General features: G+C 43.4%; 1 protein-coding gene across 2 annotated transcripts in view; it reads right to left on the bottom strand.

Annotated features, from left to right (window-relative positions):
- Window positions 1-25,108, bottom strand: part of LOC119177271 (RAB11-binding protein RELCH homolog) — a 185,681-nt gene that overhangs the window by 127,546 nt on the left and 33,027 nt on the right. For both annotated transcript variants that reach the window (XR_012889289.1, XM_037428716.2), the window contains exons 6-7: window positions 22,015-22,103; window positions 3,314-3,598 (exon numbers count right to left, since the gene is read on the bottom strand). Coding sequence is in view for 1 of the 2 variants with exons in the window: in XM_037428716.2 (XP_037284613.1) it covers window positions 3,314-3,598; window positions 22,015-22,103 (374 nt within the window). In the remaining variant the exon portion in view is untranslated. The remainder of the gene's footprint in view (window positions 1-3,313; window positions 3,599-22,014; window positions 22,104-25,108) is intronic.

Raw genomic sequence — 25,108 nt, 5'->3', positions numbered from 1 at the left:
TCTTTTTATTCACATTTCTAACATATCACACTGTTAAGCAAATAAAAACATACAGCAACATTTTTATCAGAACTATGTTGGTGTCCCTCAAATGTGCCACTCATTTTTTCCAACTCAGCATGGATCTCAGGCAAAGATGCTAGGAGGTGTGCAAATAAAATTTGCAACAGGACTGCTCAAGAACAGAACAGTAATACCAGATCAAGTATGGATGAAGTACTTTTCAGATAACTTCTGAATATTGACCCCTCATCTCAGCACTGTGATACTAGAAACCTTCATAAATATTGAGTAAAACAACTACACAAAAATGACAGAATTCCGTGCACTTAAATAAGCCTTTATATAGCAATGACTACAACATTTACAACAATATTTTAGCATTACCTCTAAAAAAAGTGAGGCATTCAAATAAAACTAATTTTAAACCCAACATATTCTGGTGTTTGTCTGTCTTGTTTCATTTGTGCTGTGAGTGAAGACTCAGAAGTACAGTGCAAATGAAAAAAAAATTGGCCCAAGTGATCCATTGCTGGAGCGGCAAGATAGTGACGCGCAGTGCTGCATTTCTCGTGAGCTTGCAAATATTAACTATGCCAAGCACATTCCATTTTACAAAGCAAGGGTGGCAGGAGAAAGCACTCCAACAAGCAGCTTTTTCTGGGTAACTGCAATAAAGATACGGTTGCTTGCAACTTCAGTGAAAAAAAAAAAGAAAACATGAACAGCAAAAGATATTGTATGCATAGTGACATCTGTTGATCAGCAATTAATAAGCATTTCTTTAAGATGTGGGCTATTGGATGGGCCAACATCAAGATGGGCTGCTTTCCCCAACTACGCCAGCCACCCCTACTTTGAAAAATGAGATGTGCTTGGCAATCTCACTATTGGCGTACTAGTGAAAAACAGCACTGTATGTCCCAATTTTACAACTCCAGCCACTGTTCACTAATGCTAATCTTTTTCGCTAAGACAATTAGCTCACCCACACAACCTGCCCAGACACGAGTGTGTGCATTTGTACAGTGATCAACTACTGAGTGACACCAATCATTTGGAACAATAAATATGTGTGTGCAGCGTCGTAGGGGAGGATCTTCATATTTCGAACCACCAGCGGCCTCGCCTCCACAGGTCGCCTACTTCAGTTTCCCGGGTTTGGGCTGGGCGAATAATGCTTAGGTGCGTTTGGAAAGAAACGTGGGCTTGGCGAGCGCTGATATAGAGGGGATGGTGACCGCGGTTGATGACGACGATGCAGGTCAAAGCTCTGACGTGAGCACAGGTATTCCTCGATGTCAGACGGCCTTTCACCGTTTCCCGGAAACAGTGCGTTGATCACGAATCCCCGAATACCAGCTTGACGGTATTGGCAAAACCAGTACAGATGGCCAGCCTCTCTACAGTAGAAGCACAGGGATCTACGTTCCGCATCTCGCCATACATCGCTCTTCTGAGGTCTTGTCTCTGTCGAAATAGGTGCGCTGCGAGTTGCCTCTATGATATGGCGCGGGCTACATGTTGTCGGTGCATAAGTACCTGGTGTCTCGATAGGCGCACAGTGAACAGCAGGCCGCTTGAGCACCTCAGAATAAATTACCGCACGTCATGTCGATGGTGCATCCATCTGCGGTTCCCGTATGGCCTGCCGAATTTCTTCTCGGCCAACATCCACAATAGACAGTTCCGGTGAAGCGGGTGGCTGCAGCTTGCTTAGTTCCTCCCTGACAACTGACCGGACGAGCTCCCGCAGAGTGTCAAAATTATCGACGTTTGCCGAGAAGACTCCTGCTGATGTACAGGCTACGTCACGGTTGTATTGCCGAGATCTCTGCTGCAGCGTCGTTTCTATTGTTTTTGTTTTCGACCGAAACTCAGCAACAGTGCGCGGTGGATTGCGAACGAGTCCCACGAACAGCTCTTGTTTTACCCCATGCATGAGATGACGCACCTTCTTGTCTTCAGTCATGTTGGGATCAGCTCGCTTGAACAGGCGGGACATGTCTTCTATGTACATAGCGACAGTCTCGTTTGTGCGTTCATTTCGTGCACGAAGAGCTGCTTCTGTCTTTTCTCGGCGATCATTTTTGCCAAACGTACACAGTAGCTGCCGCCGGAACTCTTCCTAGGACGGAACTCTTCCTAGATGCGTCGTGGCTTTCGTACCACACTCGCGCTGCGTCTTCCAAAAAGACGTATACGTTGCGCAACTTGCCTGCTTCGTTCCATTGGTTTATGTTCGCCACACTCTCCAAATGATCCAGCCAGTCTTCGGCGTCCTCGAACGGGTCACCATGGAACACCTTCGGTATGACGGGTTGGCTGACAATGAGCTGTGATGGTGCAACTTGGCTAGTCATGATGGTGGCGTTTCTTGTCTCTGTCGCCGATGCCCTTGGCACAGGGAGAAGTGGTCCGAATTCTGGTGAATCCCCTCGAATATGGCGACTGGTCCGTAGGTGTACCGGCGTAAGCTCCACAGCTTGCGAATCGTCAGGGCTTGGACTCCGCTCTCTCGTGGGGTTTGGAATCATCCACCCAGCACATCCATCAGAAAATGTAACAAACATAGCAGCCTCACAACAAGGAGGTTCTATTTACACGGTTTATTAAGGGCGAACTTGTGCCCAAAGTGAACGACGCACAACAATCAAAAAGACCTGAAGGTCGGTAGTCCTTGTGAGCCTCTGCCGCGAGCACCCTCATTGCCTTCTTCACGCGCGTTGGCTGTTCGGTGGAGTACCGTGCGCATGCAGGGCCGGCTCGTGCTTTGCGGTTGGCTTCGTCGCTCATAGTCGTGCTGTTAGCCTTTCTCTTCGTTCCTGACGTCCGCGTTGCGCGGAGCAATGGCAATTTCCTGTGGCAATATGATTGAGAGATGCCGTAGTGGAGGGCTCTGAAAATTTCAACTATATGGTATTCTTTAACATGCGCTGACATCGCACAGCCCACGGGACTCTACCGTTTGGCCTCCATTGAAATACGACTGCCACGGCTGCAATCGAACCCGTGACCTTCGAAGCAGTATAGTGTAGGCAATGCAGCTTCATTTCTCAAGATGACATGCACTTGAAGAGTACCCATACAAGGAGGTGGAAGCAAATGAAAGCCCAGAGTTTCCCGCCTATTAAACTCATGCAGTGCACTTTAAAACAGCATGATACAAAGCACTGCCAAAGAAATTGATGAAGATGACTATTGCAATAACATCGTTGGAAATACTTTCTCATTTGATGATGGCCATATTTATTGCCTTCAAAGAATTTTCAATGTGGTGAAGTTAATACTGCATGCATGAAAGATTTCTTACCTTGTATTTTTAAAGGTCTTCAATTCTTTTGACTTGCTGACACTTTCACTTCCATCGTCAGCTGTAACGCATGTTTCTTCCTTATACACCTGATGAGCCCCACATATTGTAAGTCCCCGTGGTACGCATTCTTCAACAGAGTCACCCTTTTCCTCTGGCAGCTGCTTGCATGGCGAGACCGTAGCTACATTTGGACTAGGGGTGCATGGTTCTACAGCATCAGACAGTGTGTCAACTGTCATATCCAAAGGCAAATTGGGTTTGAAGGACAGTTCTGTACGAGAGCTGCGCACAAAAGACATGGCCAGTAGACAACAAATAAATTTTTATCCATATCAAAAAAAAAAAAAGGAATGAAACATTCATCTAAGTAATATAACAGCTTTAGAGTAATGGGCAATATGGTGTGTTTTTTTTTCAAATTGAAAATATATAGACTATCTTTCGGAGCCACAGGGCATAAACAGAATACAATGATGATTAGCTAGTGGTTAAATGCATATGTGTACTTTTTTTATTTAAGCATACAAGTCACCATGCTAATTGAATTCATGTTAAACATCACCAAAATGTTTTCCACTCTGAAAAAAACAACTAAAAATTATATTTAGTATCCTCATATATTTCAGTATCATTAACTAACATACAAGAGTGGAGCATAGATTTTGCAACTGGCAATCAGTGCTTGTAATGTACCAAAGTGCTTCACGGCACAAAAGGAACTAAAATTATGAGCAATACCTATGCACTATTCATCTCATGTGACCTGCTTTATGCTGAAAAGGAATGATCACATACACATCCTCTCTGGCAGATGAACTACCCATAGTAACATAAAATGTGAAATATAATATCAAGATTATTCAATGTAAAACGTGTAAATATGCAACTAAAATTACACCATGCAGCAAGAAATTAAGAAAAGGGGCAAGGTATAACGTAACGTGTGGTGTGTGGCATCACACCACACCTCATTTCCGGTATAAAAGAAGGCAAGAGATGTCAGTCGCAGACACAGCCCAATTCAAGGAAAAGAGCAACGCCCGTCAGCAGCACTTCGTGGGCTAGGCAGCTGTGCCACGTCGCAGCGCACTTACCACTTCGCCCTGGTCATGCAGGTTAGTGGGTACAATAGCCTATTTGCTAAAAAGACAAGTAACTACTACTTGGTGCAGCTGCCGAGCCCACAGTGCCTTTGTGAAATGATCCTTGAGTGCGCCCATACCACCTCCTCTCTACTGTTATTATTGTCCGGTGATGTTGAGACTAATCCTGGCCCAGAAATGCAAGAAATCCTCACCGAACTACAAAAAATTTCCGCTGGGCAAGCTACACTTCTCACTGAGGTACAAGAACTTAAAAACCAGCTATCGACAACCAACCAAACCATAACTGACCTAAGTAAACGCATGACTGAAGTAGAAAACCGCTACCAGAACCTGTTGCCTCTACATGCAGATCTTGAAGTGATCCGTACGGACGCAACTGCAACGAACCGTTTGGTCTCCAAACTGGAGGCTAAATTAGACGACGCAGAAAACCGCTCACGACGTAATAACTTAATATTCTACAACCTTCCCGATCCTAACCCAGCCGAAACAAATGCAGAAGCAGAAGGGCTTATTATCAGACACTGCCGTGAACACCTCCACTTAGTCATCGACCCAAAAGAAATCGATCGCGCACATCGCCTCGGACGCCATGCCACTAATCGCAACCGCCCTATGATAGCAAAGTTCACCTTCCATAAAACCAAAGAGGCCGTACTTACAAATGCACCCATGCTGAGAGAAACCGACTTCAGCATCGGCGAAGACTTCTCCCAGTCTGTCCGAACCGCTCACCGACACTTAGTTAATTTCGCGAAAGCAAAATCAGCGAAGTTTCAGATACGTTATAAAACCCTTCATATTGGCTCAAAACGTTACATTTTCGACAATGCTTCACAAACTGTAAAAGAAATCGCATAGCAAATCCCTCGAACGAAGAAAGTAACGAACCGCCCCCGAAATCTAGCACAAAACAATCTTTCCTTATCTGTAATCTTTACTAACATACGCAGCTTTCTACCGAAACGAGAAAAAGTATCTAGCCTTGTGACGTCATCCAATGCCAATCTTGTTGTATTAACAGAAACGTGGCTTACCGATGACGTGACGGACACTGAAGTTCTTGCAGATCTTCCTAACTTTCACTTATACCGAAAAGATCGCGAATGCACTCGCGGAGGAGGCGTACTGATCGCCGTCGGCCCGGAATTATCATGTTCCGTGATCAACATAGCATCTGACATAGAAATCTTATGGCTACATTGCCGGGCTTCACCCCACACAATACTGCTTGGTGTCTGCTACAGACCACCGAATGCTAATCCAGACTTCGCAAACAAATTTAACGATATACTAAATGCGCTCACCAAAGCCCACCCGAATGCCCATATTTTGCTGTTTGGTGACTTTAACCTTCCTAATATTAACTGGCAAATCGGAACAACCACACAAGGAAACCAGAAAGACTCGAGAGAATTTCTAGATGCTTGTTTCAACTTTAACTTATCACAACTTGTTTCAGAGCCAACACGTGTTGCTGCCAATTCCGCAAACATCCTTGATCTCATTCTAACCACCCATCCTTCTAGCTTATCGTCAATTACCTATCTCGATGAAATTAGCGACCATAAAGTTATCCATGCAGATTTCGCATTTTCCCCAGAGCGCCGTGAAATGCTAAACAAAACAATATGTTTATATGATAAAGGTAACTATCAAGAAATTAACAACGAACTCAGTAGGTTCTTCCCAGATTTTGAAGCCAACTTCCGCAGCCGATCCGTCAATGAAAATTGGATAGTTCTTAAACAAAAACTTATTGAACTAAAAAATAAGTTTATTCCGAAGACCACATTTCGTGCCACGCAGCAAAAGCCCTGGTATACTAAAACATTAAACCGACTTAGCAACAAGAAAAAACGCCTTTTCCGCCAGGCAAAATCTAAAGGAACGCCATGCGCATGGGATAAATACTACTCCGCCGAAAATGACTATCTTACAGCAATTCGCAACGCCAAGCACGCATTCTTTAACACGAACCTACCTAACATGCTAAGTGATAACATAAAAAAATTTTGGCAGACCGTCAATCCAAAACCATCTCGCACTATCTCCCTTAATAACGAATCCGGTGAAGTGACCACAAATGCCGAGTGTGCTCATATTTTTAACATTGCATTCTCGTCGGTGTTCACCAGAGAACCTAGTATGCCTTCCGTTCCCACAACCACCCTGATAGGTTCCAGCATGCCTGCGCTAGCATTCTCCGCAGACGGCATTTCTTCCCTAATAAAAAACATTAAACTTTCCTCGTCATGCGGCATTGACGAAATTAATTCTAAACTGTTAAAGAACATTACCGATACAATTGTACCATACTTGCACCTCATATTCTCACAGTCACTCAGCACCGGCGACCTTCCGAATGACTGGAAAATTGGTAAGGTCGTTCCAGTCTACAAAGCAGGCGACAGCAACTCCCCACTCAATTATCGTCCCATTTCATTAACAAGCATCCCATGCAAAATCATGGAACATGTCATATATTCTCATGTTATCAACTTCCTAGATTCCAATAGTTTCTTTCACACCTGTCAGCATGGCTTCTGCAAGGGACTTTCCTGTGAAACACAATTAGCACTCTTTCTTCACGACATACATACAAATCTTGACACCAACTTTCAGACTGACGCCATTTTCCTTGACTACGCAAAAGCATTTGATACAGTTCCACACAACAAACTAATACAGAAGTTATCCGGGCTAAATCTTGACCCTAACGTGTTAAGATGGATTAAATCTTTTTTAGCTAATCGTTCTCAATTCGTGCACGTAAATAATGAATCCTCTGAACCTCTCGAAGTAACGTCAGGAGTACCGCAAGGGTGCGTCCTTGGCCCCTTGCTATTTCTAATCTACATTAATGACCTACCACTAACTGTGTCTTGCAAAATCCGCATGTTCGCCGACGATTGTGTGATCTACCATACAATAACTAATGCTTCCGATCAACTAACCCTGCCACACGATCTGAACAACATTCAAGAATGGTGTGACAATTCGCTTCTCAAACTTAACCCCAACAAGTGTAAGGTTGTCTCATTCACTCGCCGCAAAAACCCTTTCCTATTCCCATACCAAATCACTAACGCCCCTCTAGAAATAGTACAGTGTTTCAAATATCTAGGTGTCACTCTGTCCGCCGATCTAACTTGGAATGCGCATGTCACAAACATTATCTCATCTGCAAACAAAATATTGGGATTCGTGAAACGTCATCTGCGTTGCGCACCTCAACACGTAAAACTTCTCGCATACACATCCCTCATCAGGCCAAAACTGGAATACGCCTCTGCTATATGGAATCCACCTCAAATTTACCTAATCAATGACCTTGAATCAATTCAAAATCGCTCAGTCCGATTCATACTTTCGTCATATTCTTATGACATCAGTGTTTCATCCTTAAAAGCCCAATCTGGATTGCAGCCACTTGCCCTTCGACGCCGCATAGCCACTCTTTCCCTGTTTCATAAGCTGTTTCATTCGCCCCTCAACCATCCTCCATACGTCATCCCTCCGACGTACATTTCGCACCGCACCAGCCACCCCCTCCAAGTCTCCCGTTACCGCACTAGGACTGCTACCTTCTCCGCATCCTTCTTTCCGCGTGCTGTGAAGGACTGGAACGACCTCCCAAACCACGTCGTCACAATCACCTGCCCATCAACTTTCGCTAAAAATGTAATAACTCATCTCTGTCAGTGAAACTTTATGGCAATGTATATACCCACACCTATGTAGCATATTTTATATTCTGAATGTAGCAAAAGTTTTATATCCTGTATACCAGCCCCTTATGTGGCAAATGTTTTTTATATCCTGTACATCCACCCCTTATGTAATACCCCCTTGTGGGGTCTTTAAGGAAATAAAATATGATGATGATGATGATGGAAGAAGAGGGCATATAATTTGTTTCCTGTGACAATTCCAACATTTCCTTTTTTTTCTTTTACCTTCTTTAACAATGAGCCAAAAAAATATGCCCTGCAGTAAAGTGCAGCCAAGGCAGTGCATCACAACCTCTAGTGTATAAACAAAAATTTCCAACAGGGCCTGCTGAGAGGTTACTTAATGCCACAATGTTGCATAGTTAATTAAGAGAAATGCAATGCTGGAGGATTACAGGATAATTTAGATTACTATAAATCTTCAACACACATCTGAACCTAAGAATACAAGCATTACTTCATTTTATCAACCATTAATTGAAGCCAATGAGTCTGGGAAGTGCACCCATTACGTCCTTCTCAAAGGTGGAAAGTCATAGCAATTGCAGTAGCAGAAAAATCTACCTTTCTATATGGCGTCTTTGTGCCAAAAAAAACAAGCAATACTCAAAAGACAATGAGAACACTAACAGTCATCAAATTTTGAACAAAAGATCAAATGGATCAGTTATTTATAAGTGATTTATCATGCAACACTCAGCTATTCAAATAGAATACAGTTAACCCTTTATGGAGTACAATGCTAGAAACAATGCACGAGAACTAGTGAGGGTGGCATTGTCATTTTTATCAGCTTCTTATTATACTATGTACAAAATTTGAGCTCTCTATTGTCAAGGGTTTTCAAGGAAAAAGTGGAACATATGGTTCCACTGCCCAATGCAGAAAAAATAAAAAAAGCTTGTATTTTTTATGTGAACTTGCTGCTGCCTCACAATCAACAAAGGACAAAGCCCACAAACACCAATTCTGTATCACGAAAAAGTTAACAAAATGTCTGGAGTAGATCTACTCGCTAACAGCACTTGAACAGATGTGAGTACTGGTCATGCTCTTCAACAGTCAAACTTTTGCGCATGGAGGAAGCTTAACAGTTTTCACCTCAAAAAGAGGCTTCCCTGCATGAACCAGAATAAAAACTGGATACTGCAATCAGCTGCACACAATGTTATACTGGCTACTCATTCGGAAACATATTTCTGAATGGTTGTCAATTTTGCACTGCATAAAATTTTTTTTAAATAGTATAGGTGCAAATGAAGAAAACCACTATAATAGCTCATTTATGAACTCGTGAGTATGAAATAAACTTTTCAAGCTCGCCTCCTGTGCTGAATTGGGTGTAGAACGCACCAAAATATGATGAATAAAGGATACAGCCCGTGCAAGATTCGTTTGGGAGAGAGAGAAACGAGAAAAAAGGAAGGCAGGGAGGTTAACCAGATGCTAGTATCCAGTATGCTACCCTACAAGATTCGTTTGGAACATGTGTATGTGCTGCCACCTCGCAAATACTACCTTGAACTACTAAAACCACTTTCTAAAACATTGCACTGCGGTTGCAATAACCAAAATCCAGAAAGCAATCGCTTCTGAGGTTCACATGTAAAAAAGTAAAGAAAAAACACAGTAAACACAGTAAACAGTAAAGAAAAAAGTGAGACATACGAGTCCCACTGCCCCACTATCAGTTAAATTTTGATATAAAAAAGTCAGTAAAGTTGGCAATGTGCTTCATTATAACAAACTTTGTTAAATTGTAATCTGAACTTCTAAGCAAATATAGCTTCCAAAAGGTTCTCTTTTTAAAATGTCAAGTGCCACAAGAATGTTCGAATAATACGGCAGTACAAAAAAAAACTTAATTGAGATAATATAAGATAGTAAACTATCTATAAATACTGATAAGACCAAATGCATTACATTTCACTCTAGATTAAAATACATCAGCACTAATATTATACACATTAATATTAAGGATTCTGTGATCAAGCAAGTAACCACAAATAAATATCTTGGAGTCACTATAGATAATAACTTACATTGACAGATGCAGATTCAGAATGTGTGTTCCAAATTAGGCTCACGGTGTCATGCACTTACTCAGGCTCGTTAACATTTTAATAGCACTACTCTACAAATACTTTATTATGCTTTCATTCATTGTCATATTTCATATTGCATTGAGTCTTGGGGCGACACGTATACAACTTACCTGGACCCAATTAGACGGCTTCAAAAACAGGCTGTAAGAATTATTACTCATTCCAAGTTTAATGACCCCAGTAAACCTCCGTTTTCCCGACTGCTCATTTTGCCATTCGATATGCTATGAAAATTAACCCATTAGGTACCAGCGTTACCATATGGTCACGCATATACCCACCAAGCGTTTCAACTTACGCGCGTTTAAAAAACCGCGCCAGAATCAAGGCAACGTGCCTTTCGTTAGCTTAGGGTACCCCTTACCTACACCAGGTGGCAGAAGTTCTCGATGTTTGTTTGAGAGCCGCAAAAAGGGCGCGAAACAACGGTTCTGTATTTCGGAGCGTCGACATGCAACGCTCCCGCGGGTAAGTGGATTTCTTTATAATATTCTTTTTTGATGTAACATATACATGTTCCTGTAGAGTACTTATAGTGAGGAACCTACGGTGACAATTTGAGCGAGATAACTTGATGCGTTCATTGTGAAAAGGAGTGTTATTTTACGCGTTGCCATATGGTCACGCTGGACCTTTAGGTTCCGTATTTTGCTTAATTTTGTTGCCTCGCTTTACGCTCCTTTTACGGTAGTTCCGCGGCACTAATGCGTCAATCTATTGTCTGCCCAGGTTGACTTTAGAAGAAATAACCAGAATACTCGAAGAGGACGATGAAGATGCGTCGGCTATCTACATTGAGCCACCGGAGGCTACCATCTACTCAGACGAAGATTCCGCTGATGAGGATTCTGGTGGCCTCATAGACAACCTCAGCAGTAGGCAGCTTAGAGCAGGTGCTGAAACCGTCCTTGCAGACGGCCGTCGTATTGGTGGATGTGATTCTGATGAAGATGACGCACAGTATGAGCAACAAGGCGATAAACCACTAAATATTTCCTCAGGAGCAGGAGATGAAAGCGCTGGCGGGAATTTGCCTTCAAGTATCATGTGGAAGAATGGTGACCTTGTGATAAATTCCGCAATATTTCCAGACCCAAATTTCGCTGCTTACAGGAACCTTTCGCCTGTAGAATAATTTGAGCTCTTTTTTGATGATAGTGTCATAGATCTCTTTGTAGAACAAACAAGAAGCTATGCTTTATTTTTGAATATGCCGGACCCTGAGGTAAGAAAAGAGGAGATCAAGTGTTTTCTTGGCGTGCTGGTTCTTTCTGGTTACAACCGCTTGCCGGGAAAGAACTGCTACTGGGACAGTGGAACCGACATGCGTAATGAAATGGTATACAATGCCATGCGAAGAAACCGTTTCGTGCAAATCATGCGGTTTCTCCACTGTGCCGACAATACGAGCCTCACGCTGAGCGGCAAACTGACAAAGTTGCGCCCCCTGATGAAACTTCTGAAGGCAAAGTTCCTGCAGCACTTTCAGCCTGTGCGTCAATTGAGTTATGACGAAAGTATGATAGAATATTATGGTCGTCATGGCTGCAAGCAATTCTTACGCGGAAAGCCTATTCGCTTCGGTTACAAAGTGTGGTGTCTAAATGCAAAAAATGGCTACCTTGCAAACTTTGAAGTATATCAAAGAAAACAGAAAAACACCGCAACAAGCACGCGGTATGAAAAGGTCTTCGGAAAAGCAGCAGCACCTCTCCTTGAAATGGTGGATGAACTTCAGGTCGAAGTTCGTCATCTGTCATTTCACTTTTATTTCGACAATCTATTCACCAGCTTTCACCTACTCAGACATCTGAAAGAAAAGAACTATGAAGCCACGGGCACAGTGAGGCAAAACCGTGTGCCGAAGGAGTGCCCCATCGCTCGGCCTGATTTCATCAAACGCAAGACCCGCGGGTACAAAGAGCACGCGCTTTCGGATGACGCGATAATCATTGTGCGCTGGATGGACAACTCTGTTGTAACAATCGCAAGCATTGTGCACGGCGTAGAGCCCATTTCATCTGCAGACAGGTATTCCCGTGCACAGAAGAAGAGGATCAAAGTGCCTCGCCCTAATGCCGTTACCCAATATAACTGCTTTATGAGAGGCACTGACCAAATGGAGGCGAACATAGGTGCCTACCGAATTGCAATTCGCGGCAAGAAATGTTGGTGGCCAATATTCACTTGGCTTTGCGACGAAGCCATAAGTAACGGTTGGGCACTTATTCGCAGCACAGGATACAACATTACTCAACTTGAATTCAGGAGGCGAATAGCTCAAAGCTACCTCACACGATGGGAAAACAAGCCAAAAAGGACCTGGCCGTAGAAGAACGTCGAGGCTTGATGACAGTGCGCTTTGTGGCCCATGGTATGACAAAACAGCCCACTTTGTTGGAACCGTGCCTAACGGCAAAAGGCGCAGGTGCGCTGAAGACAGCTGCAACAGCTCGGTGCGCACACAGTGCACAAAATGTGATGTTGGCATGTGCATTCCGTGTTTCATACCATATCACAATAATTAGGTGACTGACAAATCACTAATTACATTTTTCGCAATGTATCAAGGCCTGAAATAAAATGTCTCACTTTGTGATTTTTGCTGCAACCTAAGGGCCCAGCGTGACCATATGGTCACGGGCCATATTTTGTAAACTGTGAGCCCGTTCGCAGTGAAAGTTTCAGTGTGGCTTATTTAGATGCTTATACGATAAAAAATGGTACCCGTTTTGACAAATCTCATAATAAAAAAAAAACGGTCCCTAATGGGTTAAAACTAGCCAAATATGTATACACGGTTATTAATTACAACCACCCTTTCAAAGTGTCAAACTCTCCGCCCCTTCCTGTTCTATTAGACAACTAACCTTCGGTAAATGAAATATTCCACAAAGTAACAATGTATAGGTGAATGAATTTTACAGTTTGCTGGTATTAAGATCTGGAATGCTATACCTTTTGAAATAAAAGTGTGTTCAAATTTCACTAAAACACTAAAAAACACTATTTAGAGGAATGTTCTGATTTATTAATGACCGGCCATGTTTAGTGTGATGGCTGTCCTAATTTTAGTATGTAAGTATAAGTCGTTATTTTTTTTTTCTTTCTTTCTTTTGCTCTTTGTGTGGTTATTTCATGTACTGCTATGCTTCTTTTCAGATTCTTTATTGATATTATATAACTTCTTTAGTTATGCTTTTTCGAAGTGCCCTTGCAAAATATATCTTGTTGGACCTAAACTAGCCAATGGCTAAGGGTTGATTGACATGTGGGGTTTAACATCCCAAAACCACCATATGATTATGAGAGACGCCGTAGTGAAAGACTCCAGAAATTTCGACCACCTGGCATTCTTTAACGTGCACCCAAATCTGAGCACACGGACCTCCAACATTTCTGCTTTCATTGGAAATGCAGCAGACGCAGCCGGAATTCGATCCCTTGACTCGTAGGTCACGGGATCGAATACTTTAGTCGGGTACCTTAGCCACTAGACCACCGCGGCGGGGCAATGGCTAAGGGTCCACACAGTGGGTGCAAACTTTATGAAAAAATTTTGAGCAATAAAATTCCAATTCCAATTCTAAAATGAATAGTGCTGAGCCTCAGATTTGGTGACCCCTACTTAATGCCTCCACAGTGAAGTCTTTTTCACAGTGGTGGTGTATTTGCATACCGCAAAAAAAAAAGCAGGTTCAATGAAAACAATGTAATACGGTTTAATCAAAATTATCCAGCTATTCTGTTGCCGAAACTTGACATGAACAGTCATGACATGAACAGTGGTGCAGTAATGAAGCTACAAGGTTCACCAAACCATATAATTTGCTTTCCATCATCGCATGCATCACAAGACCATCACACATCACGGAAGCAAGAGAGGTACGATTTAAGATTACACAAAAGCAAAGTGAAAACCTGAACGATAAACCTGCACTTATGGTTCCCACATTTTCTGCTTTGCAACATCACCTACGGGTATGTTACAACAGAAGTTTTGTAGGTTGCCTTTATCACAGAACAACCTTTGTGCTGTCATAGCTCCAAAACAAACTTTGCGATGAGAAACCATAAACCATTATGAGAACATAACACATACACAGGCATGTATCGTCCCCAGATTCCCTGTAAAGATAAAGCGCGCGCGGCAGTGGGCAAACCACTCCAACAGTCATCATGGTCACGGCAACAGTAAAGATGTGTCTACGAGGTCTACAGAATTGCTACCACAATAAAATCACCAGTTCGTAGCATGTAGCAATAGTTGAATTGTTTTATAAGAGACCCTTATGTCAGAGACAAATGGCTGTAAGAGACACCAGTGTTCTTGCATTAAAAAAGGTGTTGATAAGAAAATGCGTACGCAATACCCTGCTTATAGAATACCCCTGGTACCTGTTGTTAATTTATGTTCATTGCTTTAGCACACTTGTTCATATTGTGAGCTAAGAAGTAAACATGTCTAAGGCAGTTTCATATGTAGTATGTTCTAATTTACGCAGCTACAAGATCATTATATGTTATGACTAAAATCAAAGACATGTTTTATCGCAGGTGACCAAACGTGTGCCGGTGTATCTGTCCGTTCTAGCACACATATTTAAACTACTGTGTTACTCAAGCTGATGCGTATTGCAGCATTTTGCTTCGCCCTACGTAGCGCTCCCAAAGCTTGCATTTAGGCTTAGGTGTCGATGCAGCCTGCAGCATCAAATTCAAACTGACGTTTTAATTCACCTGCAACGTAAGTTACCTGACGCAACCCACACTCTTGCATTTCTAGCCGCTCGTTAAACTTGAATTGTATTATCAATCAATCAATCAATCAATCAATCAATTTATTCAGCTTCTTTGGATACAATGTAACATCTTTAGTAGTAAGTAATACATTCGGAGGTCCCATAGTTTCAGGAACTGACGGGGGGACCTCCTAATACTAGAACATGTGTAAGTTGAATAACGTGGGCAGCAAGAAAAAAGCATGCTCTGATAGCAAAAAAAAAAAAAATACATGTATAAAATTTACAGGAAAGCTAAAGGAGCTACATAAGAAGAGTAAAAGCAAGAAAAAAGACAAAAAAATAACAAAAAAACTGGCATGGTATTTAAGTCTATGACTGTAATATACGCTGGAAAAAAAAAAAACACAGTTATAAGGGAAAATCTTCATGACACAGGCGTCATGAATTCATCAAAACAAAGTGAACATAGTAAGTTTTAACACAATAGCAGCATATAAAATAGTGAATACCAAACGCTATAATAATTACGGCTACAAAACAAAAGCAAGATTAATTCATATCGGTAATAATAGCAAATAATCAGCGAATGATAGCAAATATTCAGCAAATGATAGCAAAATATTCAGCAAATGATAGCAAAATATTCAGCAAATGATAGCAAAATATTCAGCGGTAATGGTAGCAAATCAAGCATGCGCGAAAATAAAAGAAAAAAGAAATCGTATTAAAAAAAAAAAAAAAAAAAATGGCAGATCCCTGAGTTAGTGTGCCTGCCCACATAATTTGCCGAGACAGTATTTTTTGTGAAGGCTTTGAAATGTATGTACAGAGGATGCTGATTTAATTTCGTATGGTAACGAATTCCAAATGGATATGCCTGAAAAAAGGGCTGTTAGTTTCGCGTAATTTGTTCGAGCGGCGGGAAGAAGTAGATTGTCGTTTGAAGAGAACCTCGTAATGTTAGTGTTGACAAAAAATTCATTTGAGTAAGCCGGAATGGAGGTGCCACATCTCTTTAGCCGAAAAATAAATAGAGATAGTTTTTGTTTAAGTAGTTCTGAGAGTGGCAAAATATTTAGATTTTGGTATAGCGGTTATAACAAATCCTTCATGTCTATTCATGGCCCAATCACTATATCTCAACTGTGCACTGTTTAAAAAAAAAAGTAAGAAGCTTGCAACCACAAGCGAAAAGCTAGTAACAGGCGCTGTTAATAACTTTCTTGGGCACTTACTACTTGTGTGATCTTTCTACTATGTGTGTTGGCAGAAAGTTGCAACGGGTACAACCTTCATGTTGATCCGGTATTATGCAATAATTGACATTACATATTGTTAAAAGGAAGAGAGACCCAGCAGGTGCAGACTTGAGGCAATATATGTATTTACAACTGGTTAGTTGAGCTGAGCTGCCAATACGAAGGGCTAACGCCAGTCTATCTGCTGTCGTCCTCTCCTTCGTCATGTTGATCGCTATGCCACTAGAACGTAGCATGACCCCCGGCGGCGGGGATCATGATATGCACCAGTGCTATATACAGCCGCCTCTTATCCACGTTCGGGTGGGGGTTAGAGGCGGCTGGCGTATGCGATAACGCAGCATGGCCACATTGTCGTTGGGCTAGCACAGCGCCGATGCCATGGCCACTTGCGTCATTACGAATCTCAGTAGGAGCAGTAGGGTCGAAGTGAGCCAAAATCAGAGGAGTAGTAAGGTGCGCGCTTAGACTCGAGAACGCAGATGCCCCTTCTGAACCTCATGAAAATGGGACGTCTTGCTTGAGAAGCTGCGCAAGAGGCCTATCTGTGTCCGCAAAATTCTTGAAGTGACTGAAATAAGAGCACAGTCCGAGGTAGCTGCATACATCCTTTGAAGATCTTAGTACAGGAAAATGTTTGACGGCGCTGATTTTTGCTGGATTGGTTTGTACATTGTAAGCATCTATTAAATGGCTAAGAACTGTAATTTGGTGGCGCCCAATGTGACACTTGGATGAGTTCAGCTGGAGGCCAGCACAACGAAAGCTATCTAATATGGCTGATAGGCGCTCTATATGAGTTTCAAATGTAGGAGAAAAAATGACATTGTCCAAATAGCACAAAAAGATGGACCAATTAAAGCCTCTAAGCAAAAAGTCCATCATCCATTCAAACATGGCTGGAGCATTACAGAGGCTGAAGGGCATCAACTTGAATTGATATAGGCCGTCAGGTTTAATAAATGCTCATGAGTCCGGTTCTCATACAACAACTCAAGGCTGTCCAGAAAGCCCACGACGCGGTGGTGAGGCTAGGCCTCCCCGTCCCTACGAGGGAGTGGACCGCGATCCTACCCCTATAAAATGGGGGTGGAAGCCTTCAGGACCCCAATAAAGTTTTTCATCTATCCATCCATTCATTTTCCCGATCGATGGCATCCAGCTCAATCTGCCAGCACCCGGAATGTAGGTCTATTCAGATGACATAGCAGGCACCGTACAGGCAAACAAAAGCATTATCTGTGGCAGAGGGTACACGTTTTTTTTTTTTTTTTAATTTTGTTTAAATAATGATAATCGACACAGAAACACCATGCGCAGTCTTTTTTGCGGACTAGCACGACAGGGGATGCCCAAGGACTGCAGGATGGTTCGATAATGTACTTGGCAAGGATTTTGTTGACCTCAGTTTGGATAATCTGACGCTCTATCAACAACACGCGATACGAACGCCTATGAATGGGAGGCTCATCCCCAGTGTTTATGCGGTAGGTCGCTCCAGTAGCTTTCCCTAATGGACGGCCGCCGAGGTCAATAAAGTCAATGTAAGGCAGCAGAACACAATGGAGCTCTTCAGTCTGCTGGGCTGTTAGATTAGGAGCAATCATCAACTTGAGTGGAGTGGGGCTCGGCAGAGGAGGTGGAAGGAGCGTACACAGTGAAAACATTTACTGCATTGTCTTCTAAAGTGGAAAATAGTGCCAAAGCGATACCTTCACTCGCAAAATTGTATACCCTTTGTCCAGGATTGATGATGCCCTTGATTGCTTACAAGGTGCCAAGTTTTTTTCGTCATTAGATTTGCGTTCAGGGTATTGGCAGGTGCCCTTAGTAGATGCTGATCGTCCAAAAACAGCCTTCGTGACACCAGATGGGCTATATGAGTTCAATGTCATGCCCTTCGGCCTCTGCAATGTGCCGGCCACATTCGAGCGCATGATGGACTTGCTTCTGCGTGGTTGGAAATGGAACATATGCCTCTGCTACCTCGACGATATCGTCGTCTTTGCACCCGATTTCGTAACCCATCTTGTACGCCTGAAACATGTCCTCACATGTCTGAAGAATGCGCAGCTCCAACTGAATCTCAAGAAATGCTAGTTCGCTGCTCGGAAGCTCACCATCCTCGGTAACGTCCTATCAAAGGATGGCATTCTTCCCGACCAAGCTAAACTACGCGCTGTCACTGAATTCCCCAAACCAACGACTGTAAAACAGTTACACAGCTTCATAGAGTTATGCTCTTACTTTCATCACTTTGTGCGCAACTTTGCCTCCCTAATTGCCTCTTTAACTAAACTTTTAAGCAGTGCCAACGACATCTCATGATGGTCTTCTGAATGTGATCACGCATTTACCCCTCTTCGCCGTCTCCTGACATCACCGCCTATATTGCACCACTATGATCCCACAGCTGTAACTGAGATCCATACAGACGCCAGCGGTGTCAGTCTCAGTGCAGTTCTCGCTCAACGCAAGCCTGGATCCCCTGAGTATGTCGTCGCCTACACCAGCAGAACGCTCAACAAGGTTGAGATAAACTTCAGTGTTACCGAAAAAGAGTGCTTAGCCACACTTTGTGTGATTGTCAAGTTTCACCCATACTTATATGGCCGCACGTTTGTTGTAGTTACAAACCATCATGCCTTATGTTGGTTGTCGTCGCTGAAGGATCCATCATGTCGCTTTGGTCGTTGGGCTCTGCGACTTCAAGAGTATGACATCCGCGTCGTGTACCGTTCCGGCTGCCAACAAGCCGATGCTGATGCGCTCTCGCGATCACCACAGTCCACTAAGGCTGCCTCTATATCTTCTATAGAACACCCGCTGTCAGCTTTTGACATCAACACAACGTCCTCTGCACAGCGCGACGATCCATGGATAACTTCCCTTCTGGACGTTTTATCTGAGGTACCGATACTTCCAGACACTCGAGCAATACGACGCCAGGCTTCGCTCTTCACCATTCGAGGTGGCCTCTTATACTGGTGCAATTACTTACCAGACAGCAGGAAGTGGCTGCTCGTTATTCCCCGAAAGCTGCGCTCTACAATCTGTGCATCATTTCACTCCGACCTGCAATGCGCTCACGCCGGTGTCTTCAAGACCTACGAACGTTTAAGGAAGCGGTACTACTGGCGTGGGATGTTTACTTTTGTTTGACAGTTTATTCGCGGCTGCCACGAGTGTCAGCGACGGAAGCAGCCACCGAATCCAGGAGCAGCTCCACTACAGCCCGACTGCCCATTTGATCGCATCGGAATCGGCCTTTATGGACTACTGCCATTGACCACAGCAGGGAACCGGTGGGCTATCGTTGCTGCAGATCACCTGACACGGTACGCCGAAACCGCTGCTCTTCCTACAGCAACCGCTCAGGACGTCGCAGCTTTCATCCTCCATCGGTTTGTGTTGCATCATGGCCCTCCTAGAGAGCTCCTCAGTGACCGAGGCCGTGTATTTCTATCCGACGTAATCCAAGCACTTCTCCGCCAGTGCCATATTGTACACCGAATGAGTACTGCTTACCACCCTCATGTGAATGGTTTGACTGAGCGGTTTAATCGGACCCTGGGTGACATGCTCGCAACGCATGTGGCATCTTACCAAACGAACTGGGACTTGGTTCTACCGTTTGCGGCCTACGCATACAACACCGCTACCCAAGTCACCACCGGCGTTTCCCCATTCTTCCTTCTACATGAACGTCAACCATCGCACACAATTGATATTTTGCTGCCATACGCACCAGATGCATCTGAGTGCACAACTGTGTCCAAAGCCGCCCGTCACGCCGAAGAATGCGGCCAACTAGCGAAGCAGTTTACTACGGCTGACCAGCAACGCCAAAAAAGGCCCGCGATGACGACCACCCTCCTGCCGCAGAGTTCTCCCCTGGAACCCTTGTATGGCTGTATGTACCACCCTGTGAACCTGGTTTGTCTACCAAGCTACTTTCAAATTACCATGGTCCATACCGCGTGGTAGAGAGCACATCGCCCGTCAATCATGCCATTGAACCGCTTACGCCGCTCGGTGACCATTGTCGGCGTGGACACGATATTGTTCATGCAGACCACTTGAAGCCATACTTCGATCCGCTCGTTCCCACGTGTTAGATCATCAGGATGGCTTCATCTTTCTCGACGGGGGCAATTATAGTGAAGAAATGATGACAACACCAGGGAACAACAAGCATCATCGCAGAGAAAGGCACCACAAGATCAGCGCTCGAGCTCCACCATCTTCCTCGTCCTGTGGCTAGCTCGAATCTTCCACCTGCCCATTAGGTTCGCCCCAATAAAGCTCTTTACACAACAATAAAATTTTCGTGACACTCGAGTACAGACCCTTTCGCTGTTTAGAAACAGAGTTGCTTGACGGCTTCCGGTTTCGTGCACCAGCGTAGCCTAGAAGCATTGGCAGAGAACGAATGCTTTAGTGAGTAGCCCACTCATTTTTAATACTTTTCTTGCCTTTGTCTGGCCAAATAATTCAAATACATTTTCTTCTAAGCTGCACACAACATAAGAGTTAGTCATTAACTTTAAGTGCCTTCCTTTTACCAGAAAGCGGAAAAAGAGTTTTTGCTAACTCTGCCACAACTAAAAGAAACAAGTTTTCTGCTTCAGCGTTAAAGAGTAATAATTGAAATAACCAGAACCTTCTTGGGAAGCAACAAGTGCTGCTGCTATTGCTATGTTGAAACCGACCAAAAAGACGTATTGTTATAAGTGGGTACGATCATTGGAATTTTCCATGTTGCTATCTGTTGTTTGTCAGCCCTAAATGTGTGCTGATCGTAGAGATGGCATATCACCCATGGCAAGGTTAAACAAGTTTCCTGTAGTAATGACCTTTTTCATAGTACTGGGGTAGAATGATCAGTTTTAAGCTCACTGTGTGTGTGCTTGACAGTGATGAGCAGGTTTGGCACAATAGCTATGCAAAATTATTTGTCATATAGCATCCAAGACATACTCTGTATAATGGCGACAAATAAGCATAAGAGTTAGCATGAAGAATCACAGAAGAGAGAAAGAAGGCCATATGGGCATGAAGGAATGCGGAGTGTACCATACTGTCCGAATGGCCAAGACCACCACTAAAAAGCAGGGACTCCTCACCAATGGCTGAGAGAAGAGGGAAGAGACTCCCAACCTTCTCTACTACTGACCCTATCCTAGGTCAAAGCTATTCTCTTTTTCTCTCTCATATACATAAGCAAACACCTCTTCCTTTTTAAACTCTCTTACCATATCACACGCACAAAACAGCCACGACAGCAGTGAAAGCAAGGTGAACAAATATGCTACACACATCTTGGCACTTTCCCATAATGGCATGTTGCCGAGCACATGCGCTACGCTAGACAAGACCCAGCAATTCCCGCCTAAGAAGCCGAGCACAAGCATCAAGCCAGGCTAGACTCAACAATTCTCAACTAATAAATAAAGTGTAAGCATCAACACCCTCACGATGCTGAAATCAGTTTGCATTACAGTTTGCCATGATGTTGGCCAGCTTTAATGGCCAGTCATATCAGCAAGAATAAGTGATCTATTTTTCATTCGCTGCTTTTGGTCATTAGATGCTGACATGAGTGGCCCATTATCTGTATATAAACATGCCACAAAAAAACATGATGGGGTCTTCAAGACCTAATATAAGTCAGTATGGTAAAACACAGAGTAAAACACCCCACAAGCAGATGCTGCAAAAAAATCATATGTATCATTAAACAACTTACAATAAAACTTTATCCAGCTCCGCTGTTAGCAAAAGATTTTCTTGGGTGGCCTTCTCCACGTGTCCTTTTAATAGGTCAAGTTCTGCTTCCTGGAACAAGAGAAAAACATTTAAAATACTTACGGACTATCTTCAGCCTGCAAATGAGCATTGAAATAGGCAGCAGAGCAGTTTATTGCACCTCTCACTAGTCTTACATACTAAAACCAAACAAGCCCAACATTTAAGTTAGACATAGGGCTCGTTCTTTAACAATGCTACCATGTGCATGTCCACAAAAGCGTCCCATCTATGAAAGCTAAAGAAATGGCTGAAAATTCAAACTATATGCTGTATGTCATTATTCTGAATATGGCAAATCAGTTTTTGCAGATTACCCCGCTCACTCTACCTTGCAGGATCCCACAAAAAATGACTTGCCATGTGTGGTGTCCAGTGTCTATGTACTTCCAACTGTGAATTAATCCACCCTCGCACTGCCAATCACTGACCTGGCTAGTTGAAATGGAAGAGCAAACGCACTGAATAGGCACCGATTCAAGGTTCGACGCCTAGACCAGGATCAATCTTTTGTGAACTAGGAAGCTTCCTTTTCTGATAAATCCACATGGATTACCATAAAACTTTGTGTTACAAATGAGTGAATGCCAATTTTCCCTTTCTTAACCCATATTCTAAGAAACACCAGTCTCACCTGCCATTTACCACTTTCTGCTTGCCAGGTCTAGATGGGTAGCAATAATTGCAAAAAAAAAAACATTCCCATCAAAAGTCGAGCGCACAAAGCTGCCGCCTGTGTGAAATGAACTTCTAATTCTCCTTGTCACCCCCTTTTTAATGGCCAGCTTGCTGATCATAGTCAACCCGTGCTAGCTGCCCACCTGTTCCCTCCTGTTTGTATTCCAGAAGCTATTCCAAAGCTACAACTTGCACTTTGAGAGTACAATCCTACTGTGCACTCACCTCATGAGACTCTCAAGCTAAAGAGATATAGCTCTGATAGTACTGCTGTCAGAAGTAATCCCCTTATAACACTGTATAGTATATCTCAGTTTTCTACCCCTTGTATTGTGAGAGCTTCAACAGACACAAACACCACATGGAAGGTTGTGTAACAGCTGCTCAGTGCCAAGGTTGTTGTCAATAGACATTTTTAAAGCAGAAGAGCACCACAAAATGGGTGAGCAAAAGTTCATGCAAAAAAATGTGCATGCCGCAGCAGCAACCGCGACAAGCATGTGGGCCTCAAGCATTAGATTTTCATCTGCACTTGTGGGAGAGCACGCACCCATTTTTCTTTTTCCTTATTGGGGGGTGAGCGCAGTCTGGCAACAGAGATGAACTGGACACCAGAGCACCTTTCTGAGAGCTCCTCAACTCCGCAGCAAGTGCATGCTGTTCCCCTACTTCCCTTGCTCGCAAGAAAGGGTACTCTAGGGTACTCTTCCTCGGCGAGAGAAACAGCCCTTGCTGGGGAAAAGGAAACCAGGGGCAAAGAAAACAGATGAGCGGGCAGGGAGACTATCTCTTTTGTACCAGTGGCCACTGACTGTTGACCTGAAAGACCCCGGAAGCCAGCCATTGTCCAAAGGAGTAAGTAAGCTTTACTCTTTGTTTTCTACATAAAGCAGACTATCCTTTTATGGGACATTTGCGCTTTATTGCTAACGCAGCAATAAAGTGTTGTTTGTTTGATCTAGCTCATTGCCTTATTCACTTGAACCCATCGTAGCTATGATGACGCGAGCTACAGAAATTGATTGATTGATTTGTGGGGTTTAACGTCCCAAAACCACCATATGATTATGAGAGACGCCGTAGTGGAGGGCTCCGGAAATTTCGACCACCTGGGGTTCTTTAACGTGCACCCAAATCTGAGTACACGGGCCTACAACATTTCGGCCTCCATCGCAAATGCAGCCGCCCCAGCCGGGATTTGGTCCCGCAACCTGCGGGTGAGCTACAGAAAGGAGACGATATCGTTCACGGTGCGACTAAGTGCGAATGAAACTGAAGCTAGGCTTCTGCACCAGCTCTGCATAAAGTGGACCCCTTTACGCCTTACCAGCAATTCGCAGATTAAATTAAATCAACAAGGTGCGACATATTACTGCATGATTAAGTGATAAATTTACGTGTTTCGTTATGACAGCCTCTCCATTATTTCCATCCGTTTAGCATTTCTGAATACTGCAGTTGCAGCTGCTGAATGGCTCCAAAGCATCATTCTTGTTGTTTTTTTGCTAATATGGCCTACAGCATAATTTAAATGAAAAACAGACCTCAGTATTCTTGATGACGTACAGGAGTGATCGATGCCATCACAGGTCCATTTGAATTTAATGTTCACCAACATTGTCAACAAGCAAAGGTGACATTTTGAGATTGAAATAGTACACAAGAGAGTACTGTCTGCATTTCGTTAACTTGAATACATTGTTTAGACAATGTGCATGTCACTCACACCCTAGATAACAAATAATAAGCTGCATCACCTACGATTAACCTTAACTACAAGTCTTTTATTTTACAAACACAAGTTATGTTTTTGTGAGTTGGCTCACAGGCGACTATACTGTAGATATGTATAGTCGTGAGCCACCTATACGAGATAAAAAACAGAAATAACCTTTTAAAAACCACCACAGCAGCTAAACACCCTTGAAAAGCGCAAAAGAGTTCATGACAAAAAAAGCTCAAGCGTAAAGGTATCAAAGCGGTGAGTTAGGCATGCAAAGGTATCTGCAGCAATTTAATATGCCAAATTAGTATTATCGGGACATTACAAGTGTAAAGAGGTTTATTGGGCGAACCAAACGGGCAGGTGGAAGATTCGAGATAGCCACAGGACGGGGAAGATGGAGGAGTTCGAGAGCCGATCTCGTGGTGCCTTACTTTGCGATAATGCTTGTTGTTCCCTTTTGTTGTCATCATTCCTTCATTATAATTGCCCACGTCGAGAAAGATGAAGCCATCCTGGCGATCTAACAGGTGGGAACGAGCGGGTTGAAGTACGGCTTCAAGCGGTCCACATGAACAATATCATGTCCACGCCGACTTTGGTCACCGAGTGGCGTAAGCAGTTCAATGGCGTA

This window comes from Rhipicephalus microplus, unplaced genomic scaffold (genome assembly GCF_043290135.1).
Source record: "Rhipicephalus microplus isolate Deutch F79 unplaced genomic scaffold, USDA_Rmic scaffold_48, whole genome shotgun sequence".
Taxonomy (NCBI): Eukaryota; Metazoa; Arthropoda; class Arachnida; order Ixodida; family Ixodidae; genus Rhipicephalus; species Rhipicephalus microplus.
Note: the sequence above shows the minus strand (reverse complement) of the source record. Positions and strands in the feature narration are given on the sequence as shown.